General features: G+C 44.9%; 1 protein-coding gene across 2 annotated transcripts in view; it reads left to right on the top strand.

Annotated features, from left to right (window-relative positions):
- SLAIN2 (SLAIN family member 2) overlaps nucleotides 1–20,115 on the top strand; it is a 53,720-nt gene that overhangs the window by 23,536 nt on the left and 10,069 nt on the right. For both annotated transcript variants that reach the window (XM_088475248.1, XM_088475247.1), the window contains exons 2-6: nucleotides 937–1,079; nucleotides 8,020–8,187; nucleotides 11,120–11,284; nucleotides 15,162–15,521; nucleotides 16,234–16,371. In XM_088475248.1, coding sequence (XP_088331374.1) covers nucleotides 937–1,079; nucleotides 8,020–8,187; nucleotides 11,120–11,284; nucleotides 15,162–15,521; nucleotides 16,234–16,371 — 974 coding nt within the window. The remainder of the gene's footprint in view (nucleotides 1–936; nucleotides 1,080–8,019; nucleotides 8,188–11,119; nucleotides 11,285–15,161; nucleotides 15,522–16,233; nucleotides 16,372–20,115) is intronic.

Genomic DNA, 20,115 nt, shown 5'->3' with positions numbered 1-20,115 from the left:
GACAAGTTTGAACTGTACATATAATTTAAGGGTGAGGTAAATCAGACCTTTTTATATACAAGTCATCTAAGTAAAAAGTTAACCTTGCACTTGTCTAGTTGCTGTATTATATTGTGTAAATATTCATCTTTTGTATTGTTCAGAAAGGCAGAACAGCGGTGGTTGTTGGGCACTGCATGATCCTTTCTTAATTGTACCACAGAATATATAAGGGCCTATGAAGTAGTGATCTTTATATGCAAACTCTACAATAATTATCACTAAAATAGCACCTTTTATTCACATTCTATATCCTGCATGCCATAAATGTGAAGTTACATAAAATGAAGGTCACATTGTATTCCTTCAGGATAAAGAACTATGGGCTTGATTCAGAGCCAGTCACAAGCGCTGAGCGCTCCAAACCGGATCGATGGTGGCCCAGAGCGCATGCTCACGACTGAGCCGGCTCCGTCGTGCGCATGCGTGAGACCCGGATAGCGACTGGCAATTCGTCGCTCCGGGTCTCGCACCAAAGGGGGCGTGCTGTCAATGTTGAGTGACAGCACGCCCCCTTTGGTGGGCGGGTCGGAGGGGTGGCTGCCAAGACGGAGGCGTTCCCATGGGAACCCGTAAGCGTTCACTTGTGATGTCCATGGGAGAGCTTTCGGCTCTGTTTGAGCAGAAAGCTCTCTGGGGCTTGCGGCCACGAGACCCTTCCACAAGGGTCTCGTTGCAAGCCCGATGGTTGCGATGGTCTTGACCATCATCCTGGTCGCTCGCATTAGCTGTGGGTGGCAACCCACAGCAATGCGAGCGCCGCTCCATAAAAAAAAAAGCCCTGATTCAGAGCGAGCGCTCTGTCAGAGCGTCCGGCTCTGAATCAGGGCCTATGTTCTTGAAACAGGTATGTTGTTATGGCTGGGTGGTTATTGAATTGTTTGTTTTAATTTATAGGTTGTATACTTCACCAAAGAAAACGTTATCGCACAAATCTATGAGTCCCCTGGTTTGGTGTCGGCAAGTTTTTGATAGTCCCACTCCTGATGTGGAATGTGCGAAAAAGTCACTTATCCACCGTCTTGATCAAACCATGTCAGGTGAGTGCATTCATTCTGTATAACGTATAGAAAATAGAACTATGGGGCCTATTTAGCAACGAGTTTTATCATATGCAACGATTTTTTAAAACTAGTTACGTATGATAAATGGTGCTCCCAACTATCATTTTCAAACAGATAACAGGAGCTGATTGGCTGGGGCATCATCATACACAACAAGTTTTGAAACTTGTTGAGTATGATAAAACTCATTGTAAAATGGGCCCCTTATGTTTGATGATTGGAAAAGAGCAGTGATTTGGAACGAATGTTGATGGATATGCAGTGCACCTGTGAATGTGCTACACTTTTCTTTGTTTTTTAATCGCTTTACAGCAAAATTGCTCTTGGTTATAATTATTACTCTTTATTGAAAAGGTAACAAGCCAGTGATTAGAAAATACAAGTGCTAATTAAACATGAATTATGAAGATAAACCTAAATCTTTACACTGTATGAATCTCCTGCTTTCAGTTTTAAGAGAAATATATTTAAAGAAACCATTAAAAAGTAACCAATTTTTTTTTTCTTAAATAGTGTGTGTCTGTGTGTATGTATGTGAACAGGACGTCCAGCTTCTACATTTTTATAGCAAAAATAAAGACGAAGAATGTTGACGTTTTCCAGAGCCTTTCATAATGAATAGTTTGACAAATCTGGGTGTAGACTTCTAAGTGTTAAAATATAAATAGTTGTTGAAGAACTTTGTTGCCCATAAGCACAATGATCATTACTCATCTGCCACATTTTTATGTAGTAGATGCCTTTGCTTGCAGTTTTTCTCAGGCATGACAAGCAGACTATAAAGTAGTCAGTGGTAACATCTATCTGAAAATTAGTTTCATCACTCAGACTTAAGGTGCCCATCCACTAGGCCAGGGATGGGGAACCTCAGGCCCAGGGGCCGTATAAGGCCCTCGGATTCATTTGGTCTGGCCCCCGGAGCTTTTTTCTGCTAGCCTTAAAGCCTTATCTGGCTAGCAGGGTGCCTAGAATGGCACCCTGCAGCCATAATCTATGCAGCAGTGCCGCCTGGAGCGTCCTTAGGATACTTCAGACAGTCACACCGCTGCCCTTACAGCTCCCCGGAGCATCCTCAGGATGCTCCGGGCATTGTTGTAGTCATTGGCAATTGTGACCCCAGCCCTGTATGATGCCACACGGAGGGGTGTGTCCTGCACCCGACCCGCGAATGTTGTATATATCAAAATGGCCCTTGGCAGAAAAAAGGTTACCCACCCCTGCACTAGGCGATTAAATTGAACGATATCGTTCGATAATTGTTTGCAGATTGTTTTAAAAATGTCTAAAACAACCAGCGATGCGTGCTCCCGCTGGTTGTTTAGACATCTATCATCGGGCAAACATACTGGACAACCTGACGATAATGTCAGGTTCAGCATGTTTGCAGATGATTGATGTGCCTACACCTATTTGCTCATTCAGTGAAGGCACATCACAGACTATGACCGTCAAAAATCGGCCAATCGGCCTGAAATCGTGCAGGTGTATGGCCAGCATAACTGTGCACCTTAGTAAAACCATGTTGAACTGCAGGGGCACAGATTTAAAATCTGCAGAGACTTTTATATTTGGGAGGGGTGTTTCTTAACATCTAAATTGCAGTGTAACAATAAAGCTGTCCAGCATTTGTGGTCTAGATGTAAAATCAGCCAGTATTTACCCTGCATGCAAAAAGAAAAAATGTATTTGCACCTCTTGCCTTGTAATAATTTTCCACACCTGACCAGATTGAAAAGATTGGTTCTGTGGCTTAATGGCACGATCACATGGCGGCCCATTGACTTCATGCTGGAGCTAATAGTGGTCATCTGCCAACCAGCTATATGAGCATTCCCCCAATTTTATACAGAAGTAGTTTGTTTGCATTATTAATGAGTATTACACTCCTAGGGCCATATATACATACATACATCTTGTAAATATTTGTTGATTGCCTGTGTCATAAATACCAATGTATCACTGTCACATGTATGTGGAGATGCCCATTGAGTTCTTAAGTATTTTATAGTTGACTTTTGTTTAGTTTCTCTTTATAGCGAGCTCTAGGCTGTGAGAATATGGCATCTGTTAAACAAGCTCTCCTCCTCTTCCAGATAATCCAGGCTGCTTTGAACACTCTGTACTTATTGCCCTTTAGCGAAATAATACAATAGGCATTTCATAATTACAATGTGGCTCTTTGTACAATAAAATGTTCAGAAGATAGAAATCCGATCACAGTGGAAAAGAAATCTGCATCCCTAATAGTAGAGAAGTAATTTTAGTGTGTTATGTGTTTTGTGTATGTGAAAAACTTACCAAGCAGCCCTGACATTCACATGTTTTATTGTATTGCTGCTTTATGTCAGAGGTGCCTTAACACGCATTTACATTTTATGGTAAAAATAACTATTCTATATTCTGATAATACGTCTGTCCCTAACGTGCAGTGCGAGCAGGAGGGAGATGCCTACCCACCTTACCATGCCACAAATGCTTACTGTATACCTGCTGGAAGTGCCCAGACGCTCATGCACCTATCAAAGTGTCCGGACACACAGACAGGAAAGTTTTACAGCATCCAGTGCACATGCATGTATTCTCCCACCCCCCATGGCTCTCACTTTCACCAGGAACATGGCAATGGCGAATGGAACTTTCACCCACTTTACCCTAAACCCAAATTGAATGTTAATGAAAACTCCTAGAGACACATGTACATGATTCCTTTTACACTGCCTGACGTACACACATTTCCCGAAGACATGGATGCTCTGACCGTCACGTGAATGGTTAAACAGTTTAAGAAGTCCATTGCTGATGTTGCCACAGCGCAGTTTTGTTACTAATCCTTTTCCCTGACCACTGTTGCTGAGCCCCAGTTGCATCTCGGTGCCTATGAAAAGGACTCTTTCATAGGCTCCATTGAGGGTGCTTGTTCCTCAGGGTTCAGGCCATTTACCAACTAATTGATGCACATACAGCTTCCATATCTCTGCCCACATACAGTGGCTCAGCCACCGACTGCCAGACTTCACTGACATCACTTGTCGCCCACTCCTCAGACAGATTAATTACTCTCACTTACTAGTTCCCAGAGTAGTGCATGCTAATTTATCATCCATACATTGCCCCATTGTCAGCAGCATCCTGTGATTCTGGCTAGGCATATCTGTTCGAAGAACGAACCTGTTCAGTTGATGGAGCTGTCAGTCTTACACACCCTGAGCAGAATCCTGCTGGGAAAGCACTGAAATGTAATATTTCCTCTAGCTTTGTGGACACGTTAATTTGGACATCATCATTTTATTGTTAATAAAACTGAATATCCACTCCTAATTGCATGTTTGAGATTACTGATGAGTGCAAAGATGGAGAAGAACACTGCAGGAGAGTGGTTTATGGAGATAGACAGATATAGGAAGGAATACAAAAAACAAGGATGTCTAAAAACCTCTTTTGGCGCCAAGCCTCCCGTTACATAAATGGAATAAAAATGCTTTCTCGAGTATTACGGAATGGTGTGAGGTAATATACTGTACATATAAAATTACCTAAAACTTAGGCATGCATAAATGGTTTATTATGAAACAAACAAAACCAAACACAGTCAAAAATATAAACAGATTTCAGCTTGTACAAACCAATCTTTTACCCCTAAACCCGGGGAGATATTGGTATAAACATTCAGCTTTTTATAAATAAATAAAATAAGTCATCCATACCCATATAGAGGGCACTGGGACCCCTTGACTACTAGACCCTAGGATCTCCAGGAGTCGTACAAGGGGATGGATAACTGGGTCTTAGGGGTCTAGTTACTAAGCAGTGTTAGGAGACAGAGTGAAAAGTGTTAAGGTGCCAGCCAATCGGCTCCCAACTGTTATTTTTCAAACACAGACTGTGAGATGACAGTTGGGAGCTGATTGGCTGGCACCTTATTACTTTCTTAACACTTTTCACTCTGTCTCCTAACACTGCTTAGTAAATAGACCCCTTAATGTTTATCTCCTTTTGTGGTTTGTTGATCCAATGGCGCTACACACTCACTGCCAATGTGGTCTTCCTCAGGGCATCTTCATTTTGAATATAGGAAAAAAGTGTAAAAGAGCGAGAGAGGGTGGAGTGAGTAAAGGGTGCGACAGAAGAAGCTAGTGACCTGGCAAATGATGGGTCCATCACACTAGTACACAGGTTCTCAAACTCGGTCCTCAGGACCCCAAACGGTGCATGTTTTGCAGGTCTCCTCACATCATCACAAGTGAGATAGTTAGCTCCACCTGTGGATCTTTTAAAATGTGTAAGTGAGTAATGAATACACCTGTGCCCAGCTAGGTGACCTGCAAAACGTGAACCGTGTGGGGTCCTGAGGACCGAGTTTGAGAACCCCTGCACTAGTATATTCTATAAAATAATGTAAATATTCAAAGGACTGCATGTGTATAAATCTCAGTAGGATGATATACTATTTTTTGGATATGTATAATTCTACGTGCCAATTTGTAAATTTTGTTCATAGCCATAAAACTCCTCAATATATGTATAATCTTTTTTTTTTTTTGTCTCCTTTTTACCCCCCTTTATTATTCCACTTCCTTGCCTTAGTTGTTGCAGTCTATCTTCCCTTCTCTCTGTCACTTCATAAGCTGTGGTAGATAAAGCAGTAATCTGCTGCGAGAGATGAGAGCGCTTGTATATCTCAAACCTTTTTTCTGCCGAGGGCCATTTTGAGGGGTGTGTGTGTGTGTGTGTGTGTGTGTGTGTGTATATATATATATATATATATATATATATGTATATGTATATTAATATAATATAATTACAGCAATGCCTGATGCATCCTGAGGATACTCCAGGGAGCTGTAAAGTGCCCCCACACACAGCGATATTTTCCACGATCTGGCCGATTCCGACACATTGAACGACAGATCGTGTAAAATATGGCCAAATCATGAGTCCGCATTCACGATGCGATGCGCGTCCCCGCTGGTCGCACATCGCATCTTCAGATCTGCCGTGCAGTAGGGCAGATCTGACAATCTAGGACACGATGCACTGTAAAAAGTCTGACTGCAGGAGAGATCGTTTGAAGATTGGAGATCGTGTGCTGAGCTACCGGGGAGAGTTTCAAGGGAAATCGTACACATCGGCTGATCGTGGGCAAATCTGTATGTGTGTGGGCACCTTAAAGGTAGCTCAGCACACGATCTCCACACGATTTGGTGTCCAATCTTCAAACGAAGATTGTGTCGGAATCGGCCAGATCGTATAAAATATCGCTGTGTGTGTGGGCACCTTAAGGGCAGCGGTGTGACCGTCTGAAGCATCCTAAGGACGCTCCAGACAGCACTGCTGCATAGATGCTGGCTGCAGGGTGCCATTCTAGGAACCCTGCTAGCCAGATGAGGCTAGCAGAAAAAAGCTCAGTGGGCCAGACCAAATGATTCTGCGTGCCTTATACGGCCCCCGGGCCTGAGGTTCCTCATCCCTGATGTAAAGGAGTAGTGCAGTCAAAAAAGGAGGTGACTGGGGCAAAAAATAAGATTCTAAATATATTCTGCACTGTTTTATGGCTTAGAAGAACATTTACAAATTGTACGTAATTATGTACAACAGTATATTAAAATATTTTCTACAATTTCTGTGAACATTTTAAGATATGGATATCAGAGCGCATATTCTACTGCAATTTCACACAAAGCACCTGGGATACTTGGAATATGCGTCTATAATTGAATATTTTGTTGCAGGGTGGCACCTGCTATAGGTATTAGAGCAGCAGTTGTGCAATTGAAGAGCCTATTACATTTTGCTAATCCTGTTACACATGTTAAATCCTACAGCAGAATCCACTCCCAAGCTCTGAGGCTAGGTGTAATTTTATCCAAACCTAAATCCGACCTGTAATCCTAGACTAACGCTGTCCAACACCCCAAATATGATCTTTAATCTTAACAAACTATTGTCTTTTAGCATCTCTGGGTATATTCATTACTAGAAAAGTAGCTTTATAATGCCTGCCAGCCAGGGGCGAGGCAGCTGTACAGAGAGCAGTTATTTCATTGTCTATAACAGCATCTCCTGTCGGCATTGCTCTAAAATACCTGCTACAACAATCTTCTTCCAATGGTCGTCTAGGCTGTTTAATTCGATGGCCTCAGGCGTCATTGTCTGACCCAATCCTGACAGAACAATTGCAAATCCACTGCATGAAATATTCATCTGTCAGGATGTGGAAAGACCCAGTCGGTGCCTCAGTTGGACAGTTTTCTTTTTGTTTTTTTATTATTTTTGACTAGAGTATAACCAAATCAGCATGCTGCCAGGTTTACATGTGCAGAACAGAATAGCTATACAGGTTGAGTCTCCCATATCCAAATATTCCGAAATACGGAATATTTTTAGCATGACTGAGAAACTGAAACCTTTGCTTTCTGATGGTTCAATGTATACAATCTTTGTTTAAAGCACAAATTACTAAAAATACAGTATAAAATAACCTTCATTCTGTGTGTATAAGGTATATATGAAACATAAATGAATTTTAGGTATGTACTCAAACTTTTTTTGATGCACAAAATTATTAAAAATATAGTATAAAATGACCTTAGGCTAAGTGTATAAGGTGTATATAAAACATAAATGCATTCTGTGTGTATATTTGGGTCCCATTCCCAAGATATTTTATGGAAATATTCCAAAATTCGGAATATTCCCATATTCAAAATACTCCCGATCCCAAGCATTTTGGATATGGGAGACTCAACCTGTATGTGCTTGTATTTACACGTAATTGGTCACAACCTGTTGTTCTTGTGTAGTTTCCTCACTAAAATAAGCGATACAAAAATCATCATCCTGAGTATGTAAATGAAATGTACAAGTGTGCGCTTATTTGAGCACATTTGACTTATGCATTTAAACGTTTATTTTTCAGCCAGCAAGAGGCAGAGTATGTACAGCGTTCCCTACAATTCCTCCAGCTTTGTTAGCCCATACAGTCCAAATCCTAGCGGAAGCCCATACAACAGTGGTTTCTCTTCCCCATCCTCCACCCCTGGCAGACCTCCCGTAGTGAGGCAGCTGGTCCTGCCTAGCAGCACAGGTGAGTAAATAACCTCATGGACATGGCTAGGAAGAGTAAATAAGGAGGCTATTACTAAGGCTTTTTCCTGCAGCCTGACCTATAGATTGGAAATGGTGATGGCGATAGTTGTGACAGAAGTGATTAAATGCAACTCTTTCATTCCTTACAGCTGAAACCCATTTCCACTATTGTTAGTACTGGTATATGCACAATTCATGCCTTGTTTCTGTTATGGTTGAGTTATCTATTTTCCTATATTAAATATGGTCTCCTTGTGCAGTCTCCAGCTGTATGGACCTCAAGATGCCATAAGCCCTGCACATTGGGTCTTCTAATTCCTCACCAGCTTGATAGTGAAGGGTACCCGTGGTGCAGGATAATGCTGGTAGTGCACACATGTACATGTCGGTATTGTTGGTAGTATACATGATTGTTGGAAGTTGAGAAGGGGAAGAGGGGCTCAGGTTGCCAGTTGATGTGAAAATAATTCCCAGCATGGCCTAAAGTGTATGTGTGTGAGAAAAGAGACCTGTACACAGGCTGCCAGTACTGTAGTAAATTGCTCTCTGTACATGGATAGTGTTCATAGTACTACCTGTAGCATTCATGTTTTAGTTAGCATGTGCAATACAATTTTGTATTTGCATTCTGTGAATAGCCGGCTTAGGAAGGTTACTGTGGCTGGAAGGCAAATAGTGAAATGCTACAGGTTTGGCATAGTCTGCCCAACACAAAGACAAAAAGCCACACTTTCTCTCCACCTACAGTAGCTGTGTCCTCTCCAGTGTACATGGCCCTGAGGGTGCTTTGTGACCCGTTAGTGCAGCTGTATAGGACAACATGTTGTGCCTAAAGCCAGTTCCAACCCAACCGTGGTTTTGGACCATTGGGATGGATACAGTGCAAGTACTACATCAGTTTGTATAACACACGCTCCCAAAACAAGTGCATGCATATGTATGTACCTGTGCAATTGTCATGTCTGCCTATACCTAAAGTAATAAGATGGTTATGGAGGGTCCAGTCTAACATAAGCTGAGTACAATAAGGGAATGTTTACATAAAGGCAGCTTATGCTGACGTGAAGAAATGCACATATACGTATATTGAGATGGATACAACTGTGTGGAAATACTCTGCTAAATATTATGTTATACTCCGCGATGTCCGAGGAATTATGTACTCCTGATTTTTGCTTTTGCTTTCTTGGTTATATTATTTTTGAATTATCTAGAGACTAACTACCAGGCCTGCCCTCCATTTTGCAGAGGCCAGCAGAGATTTGGCTCTCATATTATTGTACATCCATTTGTTATAAAGCAGCTTAGATAAATACTGATATGAAAATAGCCTTTATAATAATGCCACATGAAATCCTCTCTGGGCACATGCATTGTCTGTTTGGCACTCCCTATATGTACAATACTGAGTCTACGGGCACTGTTTCCTAAACAAAAGAATATTTTTGGCTCCACACATGTCCTTAAATATTAAGTTACTCGTATTACAAGTTGAGATTGTGCTGGAGAGTGACGGAAATAAGAGCAACTGCAGTATAATGTGGTATTTAAATATTTCTTATTAACTATGGGCGTGAGTGGAGGGGTAAATGTTTGATCCATAAAGTACATTGGTTTAAGGAGATGTACAAACATTACTAGAGACTGTATAAGATTTGCAACTGTTGTCTGTTTTACGTATTATACACCGCATGAGTCATTTGAATTAACCGGAATATAGAACATACCTGGAAGGGTTAAGGAAAATACCAAATTGTGTCGTCTACTGACATCTGTATGAGTGCTACTGATCCGCAGCTAAATAAACACTGATCATAAACATCTAGTAAGTGTTCCTTTTGCAGAGATTTAAGTGGATTACACATGCATACACAGCACTAAGTATGTGCATATGCTTACATGATGAATTTTTCTGTGCTCTTTGCTTAGTAATGACTTTTTACATCACACTCTATCACACACATTACATGCTTGCTTTACTTTTGTTCAGTGTATTTTTGGCATGTTTTCCTATTACTTTTATCACAAAGAATGTAGTCAAAATAACACATCACAGTACATGTAAACATACTGAACATACTATTTGACATTTATTTAAGGACATCACATTTCAGGGGGGATTATTTCCCAGTGTGTCTCACGCTGTTCTTGTCGGGGAGCTCAAGGGTTATGTTATTTTTCTGAAATACTAGATGCTTGAAGCAAAAAAAAAAGAAAAGACAGAAATGGAAAGATTATTTATTTGATTTAAAGCCCAGTCTGCCAGCTGATTACTTCCTCCCACTCCCCTCTCCAAGATTTTGCCCGTGCTGCTCCCTACCTCTGGAATTCTCTCCCTTCCTCTCTATCTCTCTTTCAGACTCTTCACTTCTCCACTAACTTTCAAACGAGCTCTCAAGACCTGTTTCTTCATCAAAGCCTCCCAGCTCTCCTTCTAACCCACTGATCCATGATACTTCCTCACTGAGTACCCCATCTGTGTCACCCCTGTCTCTGTCCCTCCCCTTTAAAATGTAAGCTCTCATGTGCTTCTCCTACCCTCATGTGCTTCTACTTCCCTTACACCTAACTCCCAACAACAGCACCTAACACTTGGTTGTTGATGCCTTGCTGCTTTTAGAAGTATTATGATCGCTAATGCAGTAAAGTGTATAGACCATGTCCTTGTCTTACATTGTTTGGTACTGTTAACTATTTTCTTTTGTGATCATTTGTTTATGTACTTTGTAAGGTTCTGCGGAACCCTTGTGGCACCATATAAAAAAGGAGGATAATAATAATAGTAGTAATTATCAATTTAAAAAGTGAAATAGAGTAGACTTAATGTTTATCTGTTACGCCATATTTTTCCAATTAACATCTGCATTCTACATGTGCACATACCCAGATTTCCATATACACATTATTGTATGTATTTGTACTTTCTCTAGGGCACTATAAAAACTCTTCAGAAAGAAACCCCCCTCCTGTCAGCCCACAGTCCTCTGTAGACAGTGAGCTAAGTACGTCTGAGATGGACGAGGACTCTGTGGGGTCAGGCTACAAGCTAAATGATGTCACGGATGTCCAGATTCTAGCCCGGATGCAAGAGGAAAGTGAGTATGGAATCTGTCGCTGTAATAAATCTGTCTGGTAATTCCACTGTTCCATAGAAGAAGTTGCTTTGTAGGAGATGATTCTTGCTGTCTAATGGTGAATACTGAGAGTTGTTTGCACAGTCAGTCACACAGTGTACAGACATTACCACATATGGCTCAGATAGTGGTATGGGACACGTAAAGTGAACCTGACCTGGCAGCCATTTTTAGGCTGAACTGCAGCCTATTAACTTTCTAGGTTCCAGTGACTTCAGAGGCAAAAAACGGCCACTTTTAATGGGGTTTTATCATATACGAAGAAACAAATCCTGACATATAAATTCCAGGGACAACTTAAGTGGTTGTGGCATATTATGTGAGTATACACAAACTTGTTCCAAATTTCGTGCAAAGTACATTGTCATATCTGTTTCCAAGTATAATGCGCTATGCCAGTGGTTCCCAGACTTTTTTGAATCACGACGCCGTGGAGTGTCGGCATTGTTTTCATGGCACCCCTAAACCAAAAGTTTTTGTTATTGAGAAATTCAGAAATGTAGTAAAGTGAAGTAAATTGTGCTGACCTGTCATCCTCGGGTTCAGTTATTTGGTGGTGGACAGGTTTGCACGTCTGTTTGTCCACATATTTACATTACATTGACCATAAATAATTTGACTTGGTGCTGGACCACCAACTTGAGGCACCCCTGCAAGTGTCCCGAGGCACCCCAGGGTGCCACGGCGCACAGTTTTGGAACCACTGCGCTATGCAATTAAGACCAGAGACACACTGTCTGTCAGCTTGGTTAATTTTTGGTAAACTAGTGGGAGGAAACCTTCTGGTGAGAACCGAGAGGCCATTGCCATTTTTACTTGACCGTAGTTGACTGGTGACCAGTACTCCTCAAGCCCTGGACATAAGGCTCTTCCTATTGATCAATTAATGTTGTAGTTCCTAATGAATTAATGGGCTAAAATCACAGAAATAATCTACCTGGTTAGCTGAAACCTCTGCTGGGTGTAGGGGGGGGGGGGGTGTGTGTGTGTGTAGAAGGACCTACAGGTATGTGTTTATGTAAAGAGCACACTAAATAAAACTAATAATGAGCAACTGGATACATGAGGAATGATGACGTAATCTAATGGTGTGAATATGTACATGTAATAATCTAATAATGCAATAAGCGTATAACGAATGCATAAAAAGCTGAATATTTTTAAATTAAAATAAGGTAAAATTAAACTCATTGCAATTGTTTCTGATCATAAAAGGGTTACACTAAAAAGTCTTGGTATGTTCACTTATATTACACCGATCTAGGACCTCCCTAAATATTGTATCATGGAGTGCTGTGCGAATATCATAAATAAGAGTTTTCCCTTTAAATTTCACCCTATTCATTTAGCCACCCAAGTACATGCACTAATTCTGCATAGGAGTTAACGTGTCTTTTTTTTTTTTATTTATCGGGACCCCCTGAGTAGGTAAAAAGTTCGTGAAAATCCCTATTTTAAGGTAAAAATGTTGGTACTTGGTTCGGGAACCACTGGGACACCCCTCCCTAATGATTAATTAGGTAATTAGAAGTTTTTAATTAGCTTAATTTGGCCAATTTAATTATTTTAATTTAGCCAATAATGACATGTACTTTTTCAGGTGAAATTTTGCAAAGTGCAGAATAATGGTTTAAAAGATGCGGGACAGGTATATGGGGGTGCTGTATGGATGGGACAGGTATATGGGGGTGCTGTATGGATGGGACAGGTATATGGGGGTGCGGTATGGATGGGTCAGGTATTTGGGGGTGCGGTATGGATGGGTCAGGTATATGGGGGTGCTGTATGGATGGGTCAGGTATATGGGGGTGCGGTATGGATGGGTCAGGTATATGGGGGTGCGGTATGGATGGGTCAGGTATTTGGGGGTGCGGTCTGGATGGGACAGGTATATGGGGGGTGCTGTATGGATGGGTCAGGTATATGGGGGTGCTGTATGGATGGGTCAGGTATTTGGGGGTGCTGTATGGATGGGTCAGGTATTTGGGGGTCCTTTATGGATGGGTCAGGTATTTTAAACATCTCAGGTGGCAGTTACAGGTGTTTAGCACTTTTTTTTGTTTTTTTTAACAGTGGCTTAAAATGACCCAAAAGTAAACTGACAGGCACTTTATACACACCTTATTTTACTGCTCCCCTTATTCTATAACAGACATTTAACACACTTTAAGAACTCTAAATAGTTTTCTTTGGGCCACGAACAGACTTCTATACTGTTATCCTATACTAGTTAGCATTTGTTTGGGGTGTACAGGCTGATTTCCCCATTTCCACCTATTCTTAATGCGTGTAACACCTGCAAGAATTACCACTCAAATGCCTGAAGATGACTCTTCAAGCTGAATTGGGCATAAAACGGGAGCGCGCATACCGGCGATAAGTGACATTTATGGGCAATAGGTGCGTTAAGTTAACACTTAACATTTTATTTCGGCTAATTTTGGACTCCCCTCTTAGTATGCCAGCAGTAATAACAATGTGGTGTTTGGGATAGTTCTCCAGGTGGAGTGAGAACCTGCACGTTCAGTAAGTATAGTTCACGTGTCGGACGTCTGAATATGTATTAGATGGGTACCTGCTGTGAGCGCCTGTGCTCAGTGTGGTTCATGGTGTGGCGCTTCCCCATTGGCAGAGTGGCCCTTACCAGTTCCTCTTCGTGGCTACTTGTCTGCAACATTGTGGAACGCACTGTGGAGTGCACTAGAATCTCTTACTGCTTCTGGGAGGGCGAGTGATAGTTTAGTCTGTTCTCTTAATTTAATGCAATATTCTTTTACACTGTGTGACATTCTCCAAAACCACATTTCTTTTCAGTGGACAGTGGCCCTGAAGCAGGGCCGGCCCTCTGTTTTTTTTTGACCGGCCTCCTGGCCGCTCGCATAGCTGTGGGTGACCACCCACAGCTATAGTGAGTGGCCAAAAAGATGGTCGCGATGGTCAAGACCATCGCGACCATCGGGCTTGCGACAAGACTCTTGTGGTAGGGTCTCGTCTGCCGCAAGCCCTGGAGTGCTTTCGGCTCTATCAGAGCCAAAAGCACTCCCACTGACATCACTTGTGATGTCAGTGGGGCCGACCCCAGACGGTTGGCGTTCCCCTGGGAATGCCTCCGTCTGGCCAGCCATGCCCCCAGCATGCCCACCAAAGGGGGCGTGCTGTCACTCACCATCGACAGCACGCCCCCTTTGTTGCGAGACCCATAGCGACGCTGTGCCCGTCCCTATGCAGGTCTCACGCATGCGCACGACGGAGCCGGCTCCCTCGTGCGCATGCACACTGGGCCAACATCGACCCGCTTGCGAGCGCTCAGCGCTCGCAAGCGGGTTTGAATCAGGCCCAGTGTCATTTCTGAAGCTTGGTGCGTATAGTCTGTTAGAAAAGCTAGGAAGAATGATTTGTCCTCCTCTGTTTGTTGAAATAAGCTAATAAGCCGTCAGCAATGAAAACTGAGAATTGCTTTGTTGGGTTATACTAATAGTTTTGGTCATTTGGCTTTATCTTACACCAGTGGTCTGCAACCTGTGGCCCTCCAGCTGCTGTGGAACTACACATCCCAGCATGCCCTGCTACCGTTTTGATATAACAGCACGCTAAAACTGTGGCAGGGCATCCTGGGATCTGTAGTTCCACAGCAGCTGGAGGGCCAAAGGTTGAAGACCTCTGTCTTACACTTATTATCATGTTGTTTGCATAAGGTGCACTGGACCAATTTACTCTGTGTATTTTTTTGGGGGGGAGATAAGTTTATACGTACTGGTATTTTCCATGCATTTATTGTAATGTACAGCAGTCGCATTGTATGACACTGGTGTCCTTTCTCTGTCCTAACCCTGTGAAGGTCTTCGGCAAGAATATGCAGCTTCTGCCTCCCGCCGCAGCTCTGGCTCATCGTGTAACTCCATGAGGAGAGGGACATATAGTGACCAAGAGCTGGATGCTCAGAGCTTAGAGGATGAAGAGGATGGGATCCACCACTCAGCCCACCTGTCTGCGAGCAGGTTCTCCCCCTCTCCGCGTCACTCCCCTCGGCCTTCTCCTAGACAATCTCCCAGAAACTCTCCACGCTCCAGATCCCCAGCCCGCAGCCTGGAGTACAGAGGAGCCTCTCCACAGCCTTCACTCAGCCGCCTGCAGCAGCCTCGCCTCTCGCTTCAGGGTCATGCCACTGACATGCAGACAAATGTGGTAAAGAATGAAGGTAAATATGCTGCAACTACAGGAATGAACCTTCCCTTCAGTGGCCTGGGACTATTGTGTGTGGAAATCCAGTAACAAAGTATGTGTTGCCTTCATATTAGGCAGGTCATCTGCATCATTTTCCTTTTAAAAGTTAAGGCCCCCATACATCAGAGATTGATTGCAGCAATCGATTGTGTATAAAAATCTTTCCCTTTTTCAATCGATTGTGGCAATTCTGCAATCAGTTGAAAAAGGGAAAGATTTTTATACACAATCGATTGATTGCAGCAATCGTGCAATTTGCAATCTCTGATGTATGGGGGCCTTTACGTTTGCAAAGTTGTAGCAATTCTGTAAACTGCAGCGCTGTCGTGGAAGAGCTTGAACCCCCCTTCCTTCCCCGATCTGCCATCTGCTAGGATATAGACTCCCTCTCCCACCTTTCATATGGTTCAGTGACTCTCTGAGAAGAACTCTGGGGCTGCCATAACAAATCATGTGCAAAATACAGTTGATTGACGGAGGGTCTCATCCGTGTTCTAGGTCACGCTATCATCTAAGATATCTATATTGTAGGTTTCAATCGGCATTGTAAGAAAAACTGCCCTTTATATATTTGTTTGCATGTTCCCGTGGTTATCTTCTCTACCCAATAGAGAAATGAATTCATGATGTTCACTGTGCATTTCACAGCAATCACTTTTATTTTATTCCTGCGTGTGTTTACACAGAGAAACTGAGACGGAGTCTTCCAAACCTCTCCAGGGCAACAGGCATTCAGACAGCGGAGGCTGTAAAAAACAGCAGGAGTTGCGAGTCAAACTTGCAGGTGCCAAATGGCGGAGCCTCTCGAGCACCGAGCACTTCCAGTAAGTTGCCCCCCATATGTGTTAACTGAGGTTGCTACAGAGAGTTAGAAACCTGACCTGTATTGCATAGAATCTGCATGGACAATGCATGGAATTGGGGTGTTGGGATTAAAGTGCATTGATTTTGTTCCTTGTGCATGATTCCTTGCATGGGCAAATTATAAGTCTGCATTGTGCTACTCACTGGTGTTTTTACTAGGACTTTTGTAGCAGGCAGCTATATGAAGTTAGAGAAAACTCTAAACCTCGCTAATACATCATATATTTATCTGATTAAAAAACAAACAAACAAAAAAATTGAACAGCAAGCATAGTTCTAACAATATTAAATGACATTCAGAGGCCACTGTGGATCAGTGAAATATGTCTGGTTCTGCGGCCAGGATTTTCCTTGTACATAACGCTCCCTGCTGGCTCTGTTTTCCCAAACCCCGATGAAAGCACTTCCACAGGAACCATAGAGTTAAGCTTTTCAGCCTCCCAGGATGCACTAGGGTCCCCCTCCTATACCCCGCCCCCGAGCCAAGGCACCTCAGTTTAGTTTGGTGCCCGGCCGGCGTCGGGTGCACCTGTCGGAGTGGGGGCTAGAAGAGCCCCTGAAGCTTTCTTCAGTGCAGCTGTGGCTGCACATCTGGATGTACAGCATGGACAGTCAGTCCTGACGTCCATGCTGTCTTCCCTACACCCCCGCCGGTACCAGAACGCCGGTACCGATCCGGGGATGCTGGTGAGCATCTGGGGTCACAGCTAGCGGTGACCCCAGATGTTCCAGACCATGGCCGGATCCAAGGGGGACAAAGGTAAGCAGCGGGGTCCCGCGGTGGGTCCCCGCTGGTCACATGGTCCTAAGTCCCCAGGCAGGGGGCTCCCTGGGGACTGGCTGCAGCGTGGAGCCAGGCGACCAACCTGCGCTTTCCACTACCCCCTGGGACAGCGGACCGCAGCAGAGCGGTAGCGCTGCGGCGTCCCAGGGGTTAAATGCATGCCAGGGGAGCGCGCCTTCCCTGTCTCACAGCCGGCGCCTCCCCCGCTGCACACAGCCCTCTCTGCATGCTGCCGACTGGTCCTGTGGCAGCGCTCCTCCCCCAGGCCAGCCTCCTCTCTGCTCCTCGGCGGCCATCTTCTCCAGAACGCATGGTGAACGCTGCTGGAAGCGCTGGACGGAAGCATCGTGGTCTGGGTCCCCCCGCATACCTCTCCTCCGCTGTGGCTCAGGTCTGTGTATGCAGCGCTGTGTCCTACCAGGCCCTGTGTCTGTGTAGTTGAGTGATCAGCGCTGTTAGTGCAGGAATTGTTATTTCTCTGCATTGTATGTGACTGTGCTAGCGCTGCCTGTAACTTTTCTTCTCTAAACTGTCAGCTTTATTACTGTCCCTGTTCTTTCTGCTAAAGCCCTTGCGGTGCGGTGCTGCAGGGTGGTCTCTCGCCTATTTAATACTTAATTGGTGAGAGAGGTCACATACGTGGTGCCATCATGTCTGAAAGTGATTTTCCCCTCCGGCTACAGTGTACCACGTGCAAAGTACCGTTAGCAGAGGGGGAGGGTAGCGCGGAGGGCCTTTGCCGGCAGTGTTTCTCCATGGCGCGGCCTATTACGGTTACAGCACCGGTACAGGAGCCGCCCTGGGCTTGTTTCGCTCAGGCGTTAACAGCTTTAGTGGGCCAGTTAGCTCCGCAGCCCGCGTTTACTCCGATGGGTTTGTCCCAGCAGTCTGTGGTGTCGTCACCCATGCAGGGGTTCCCACGACAATTGGTGGTACCCCACAGTCTCCCTATTTCCCCGCTCCCGGGTTCTCAGGAGCCAGCGTGGGTTAACTCCCTGACGAGTTCTGTACAGCACTTGTCGGATGTGTTGCAAGGGGAGTCTGTGATGCGGCCTCATAAAAGGCCGGTGGCTTCTCTGTCCGCTCCTTATGAGGATGACGAAGGGACGTCTGATGATGGGGAGATTCTGGATCCTTACGATCAGGAACCTCTCCATACTAAGGACGCTGATGCTAAGTCCAAAGTATATATTCCTGGACTTATTCTGGTGGTCCGCACAGCCTTGGTGATTGAGGACGAAGTTCCCCCAGCGGCTAAATCTAAGTATGCCTTTTTCAAAGATGTGAAGGGCGATGCCACAGTCTTTCCTCTTTCGGGTCAGTTGGTGGACCATTTAGAGGAGGCGTGGAAAAAACCTGACAAAAGATACCAGCCGCAGAGACGCCTGGCGGTGGCTTATCCGTTCGCGGATAATTATTTTGCTAAGTGGGAATCCCCTCCACAGGTGGATTCTCACGTGACCCGTCTTGTCCGTAGTGCCACATTGCCGATGCCATCCATGTCCTCCCTTAAGGATGCTACGGACCGCAAGGTAGAAATCTGCCTGAAGTCCGCTTATTCCCTTGCAGGGGGGGCAGCACGGCCGGCTATGGCCATTTGCTGGGTTGCCAGAGCGATGGAGCGCTGGGCGGATTCATTAGAGGCTTCTTTTGAATCCGACTGTCCGGCCGAACAGGCGGAGTTGATTGGCAATCTCCGTGATTCGGCCACCTACATCAACGAGGCGGCTCTAGACATTAGTACTCTGGTGTCTAGAATTTCTTCAGCAGCGGTAGCTGCTCGTCGCACCTTGTAGCTGCGATCCTGGAAGGCGGACGCAGATTCCAAGAAAGGTCTGGAAGCGTTGCTGTTTACCGGAGAAGTTCTCTTCGGTCCGGATCTGGATAAGATTGTGGCCACGCTGGCGGCAGCCAAATCTGCTTGTCTCCCGTCGGCCGCTGCTCCTTCTGGTTCTGGACCATCGTCCTTTCGGTCATCTAGGGCCCAGGGCAGGCCCAAACTACAGTCGTTTCCTCGACAGGCTGGCCCTAAGAAATCGGTCAAGCCCCGGAAGCAGGCATGGAGTACCAGACGTCCGGCCCCCAAGCCAGATGACAAGCCTGCGGCCTGACGGTCCGGGCCTCCCTTTGGGGGATCCCAGGGTGGGAGGCCGCCTGCTACAGTTCGCCCAGTGTTGGTCGACCACTACGACAGACACTTGGGTTCTGGAGGTGGTTTCCCACGGATACGCCCTCTCCTTCCGGCACAGACCCCTGGCTCGCTTCTTCACCACGTGTCTACCATCAGACCGGAACAAGGCTATGGAGCTGCGGAAGGTATTGCACACTATGCTCCATGCTGGAGTTATAGTGCCTGTTCCATTCTCCCAGAGGGGCTAGGGTTTCTATTCAAATCTATTTTTGGTACAGAAACCCAATGGGTCATATCGTCCGATTCTCAACCTCAAAGCACTCAACAAGTCTTTGCGGGTCCCGAAGTTTCGGATGGAGACCCTACGGTCCATCATTCTGGCGCTGGAACCTGGGGACTACATGGTGTCATTGGACATACAGGACGCTTACCTGCATGTCCCTATTCTTTTGCGCCATCAACAGTTCCTCAGGTTTGCAATCCGCAGCGACCACTTCCAGTTTCGGGCGTTACCTTTTGGCCTGGCAACAGCACCACGTGTTTTCACCAAGGTGATGGCGGTCATGGCGGCTTCTCTGCGGCTGCAGGGAGTCCGCATGTTGCCGTATTTGGACGACCTGTTATTGGTGGCAGGATCTCCAGAGCTCCTGTTACGCCACTTGGACCTGACCATTGCACTGCTGCAACGGCACGGCTGGCTAATCAACTGGCAGAAGTCCACTCTAATCCCGTCTCGGAGGATTCTGCATCTTGGAGCCTTATTGGACTCGGGACAGCAAAGGATCTTCG

The sequence above is a fragment of the Taudactylus pleione genome, unplaced genomic scaffold, assembly GCF_031769625.1.
Source record: "Taudactylus pleione unplaced genomic scaffold, aTauple2 ptg000169l, whole genome shotgun sequence".
Lineage (NCBI taxonomy): Eukaryota > Metazoa > Chordata > Amphibia > Anura > Myobatrachidae > Taudactylus > Taudactylus pleione.
This window is presented reverse-complemented; position numbering and strand designations above follow the sequence as displayed.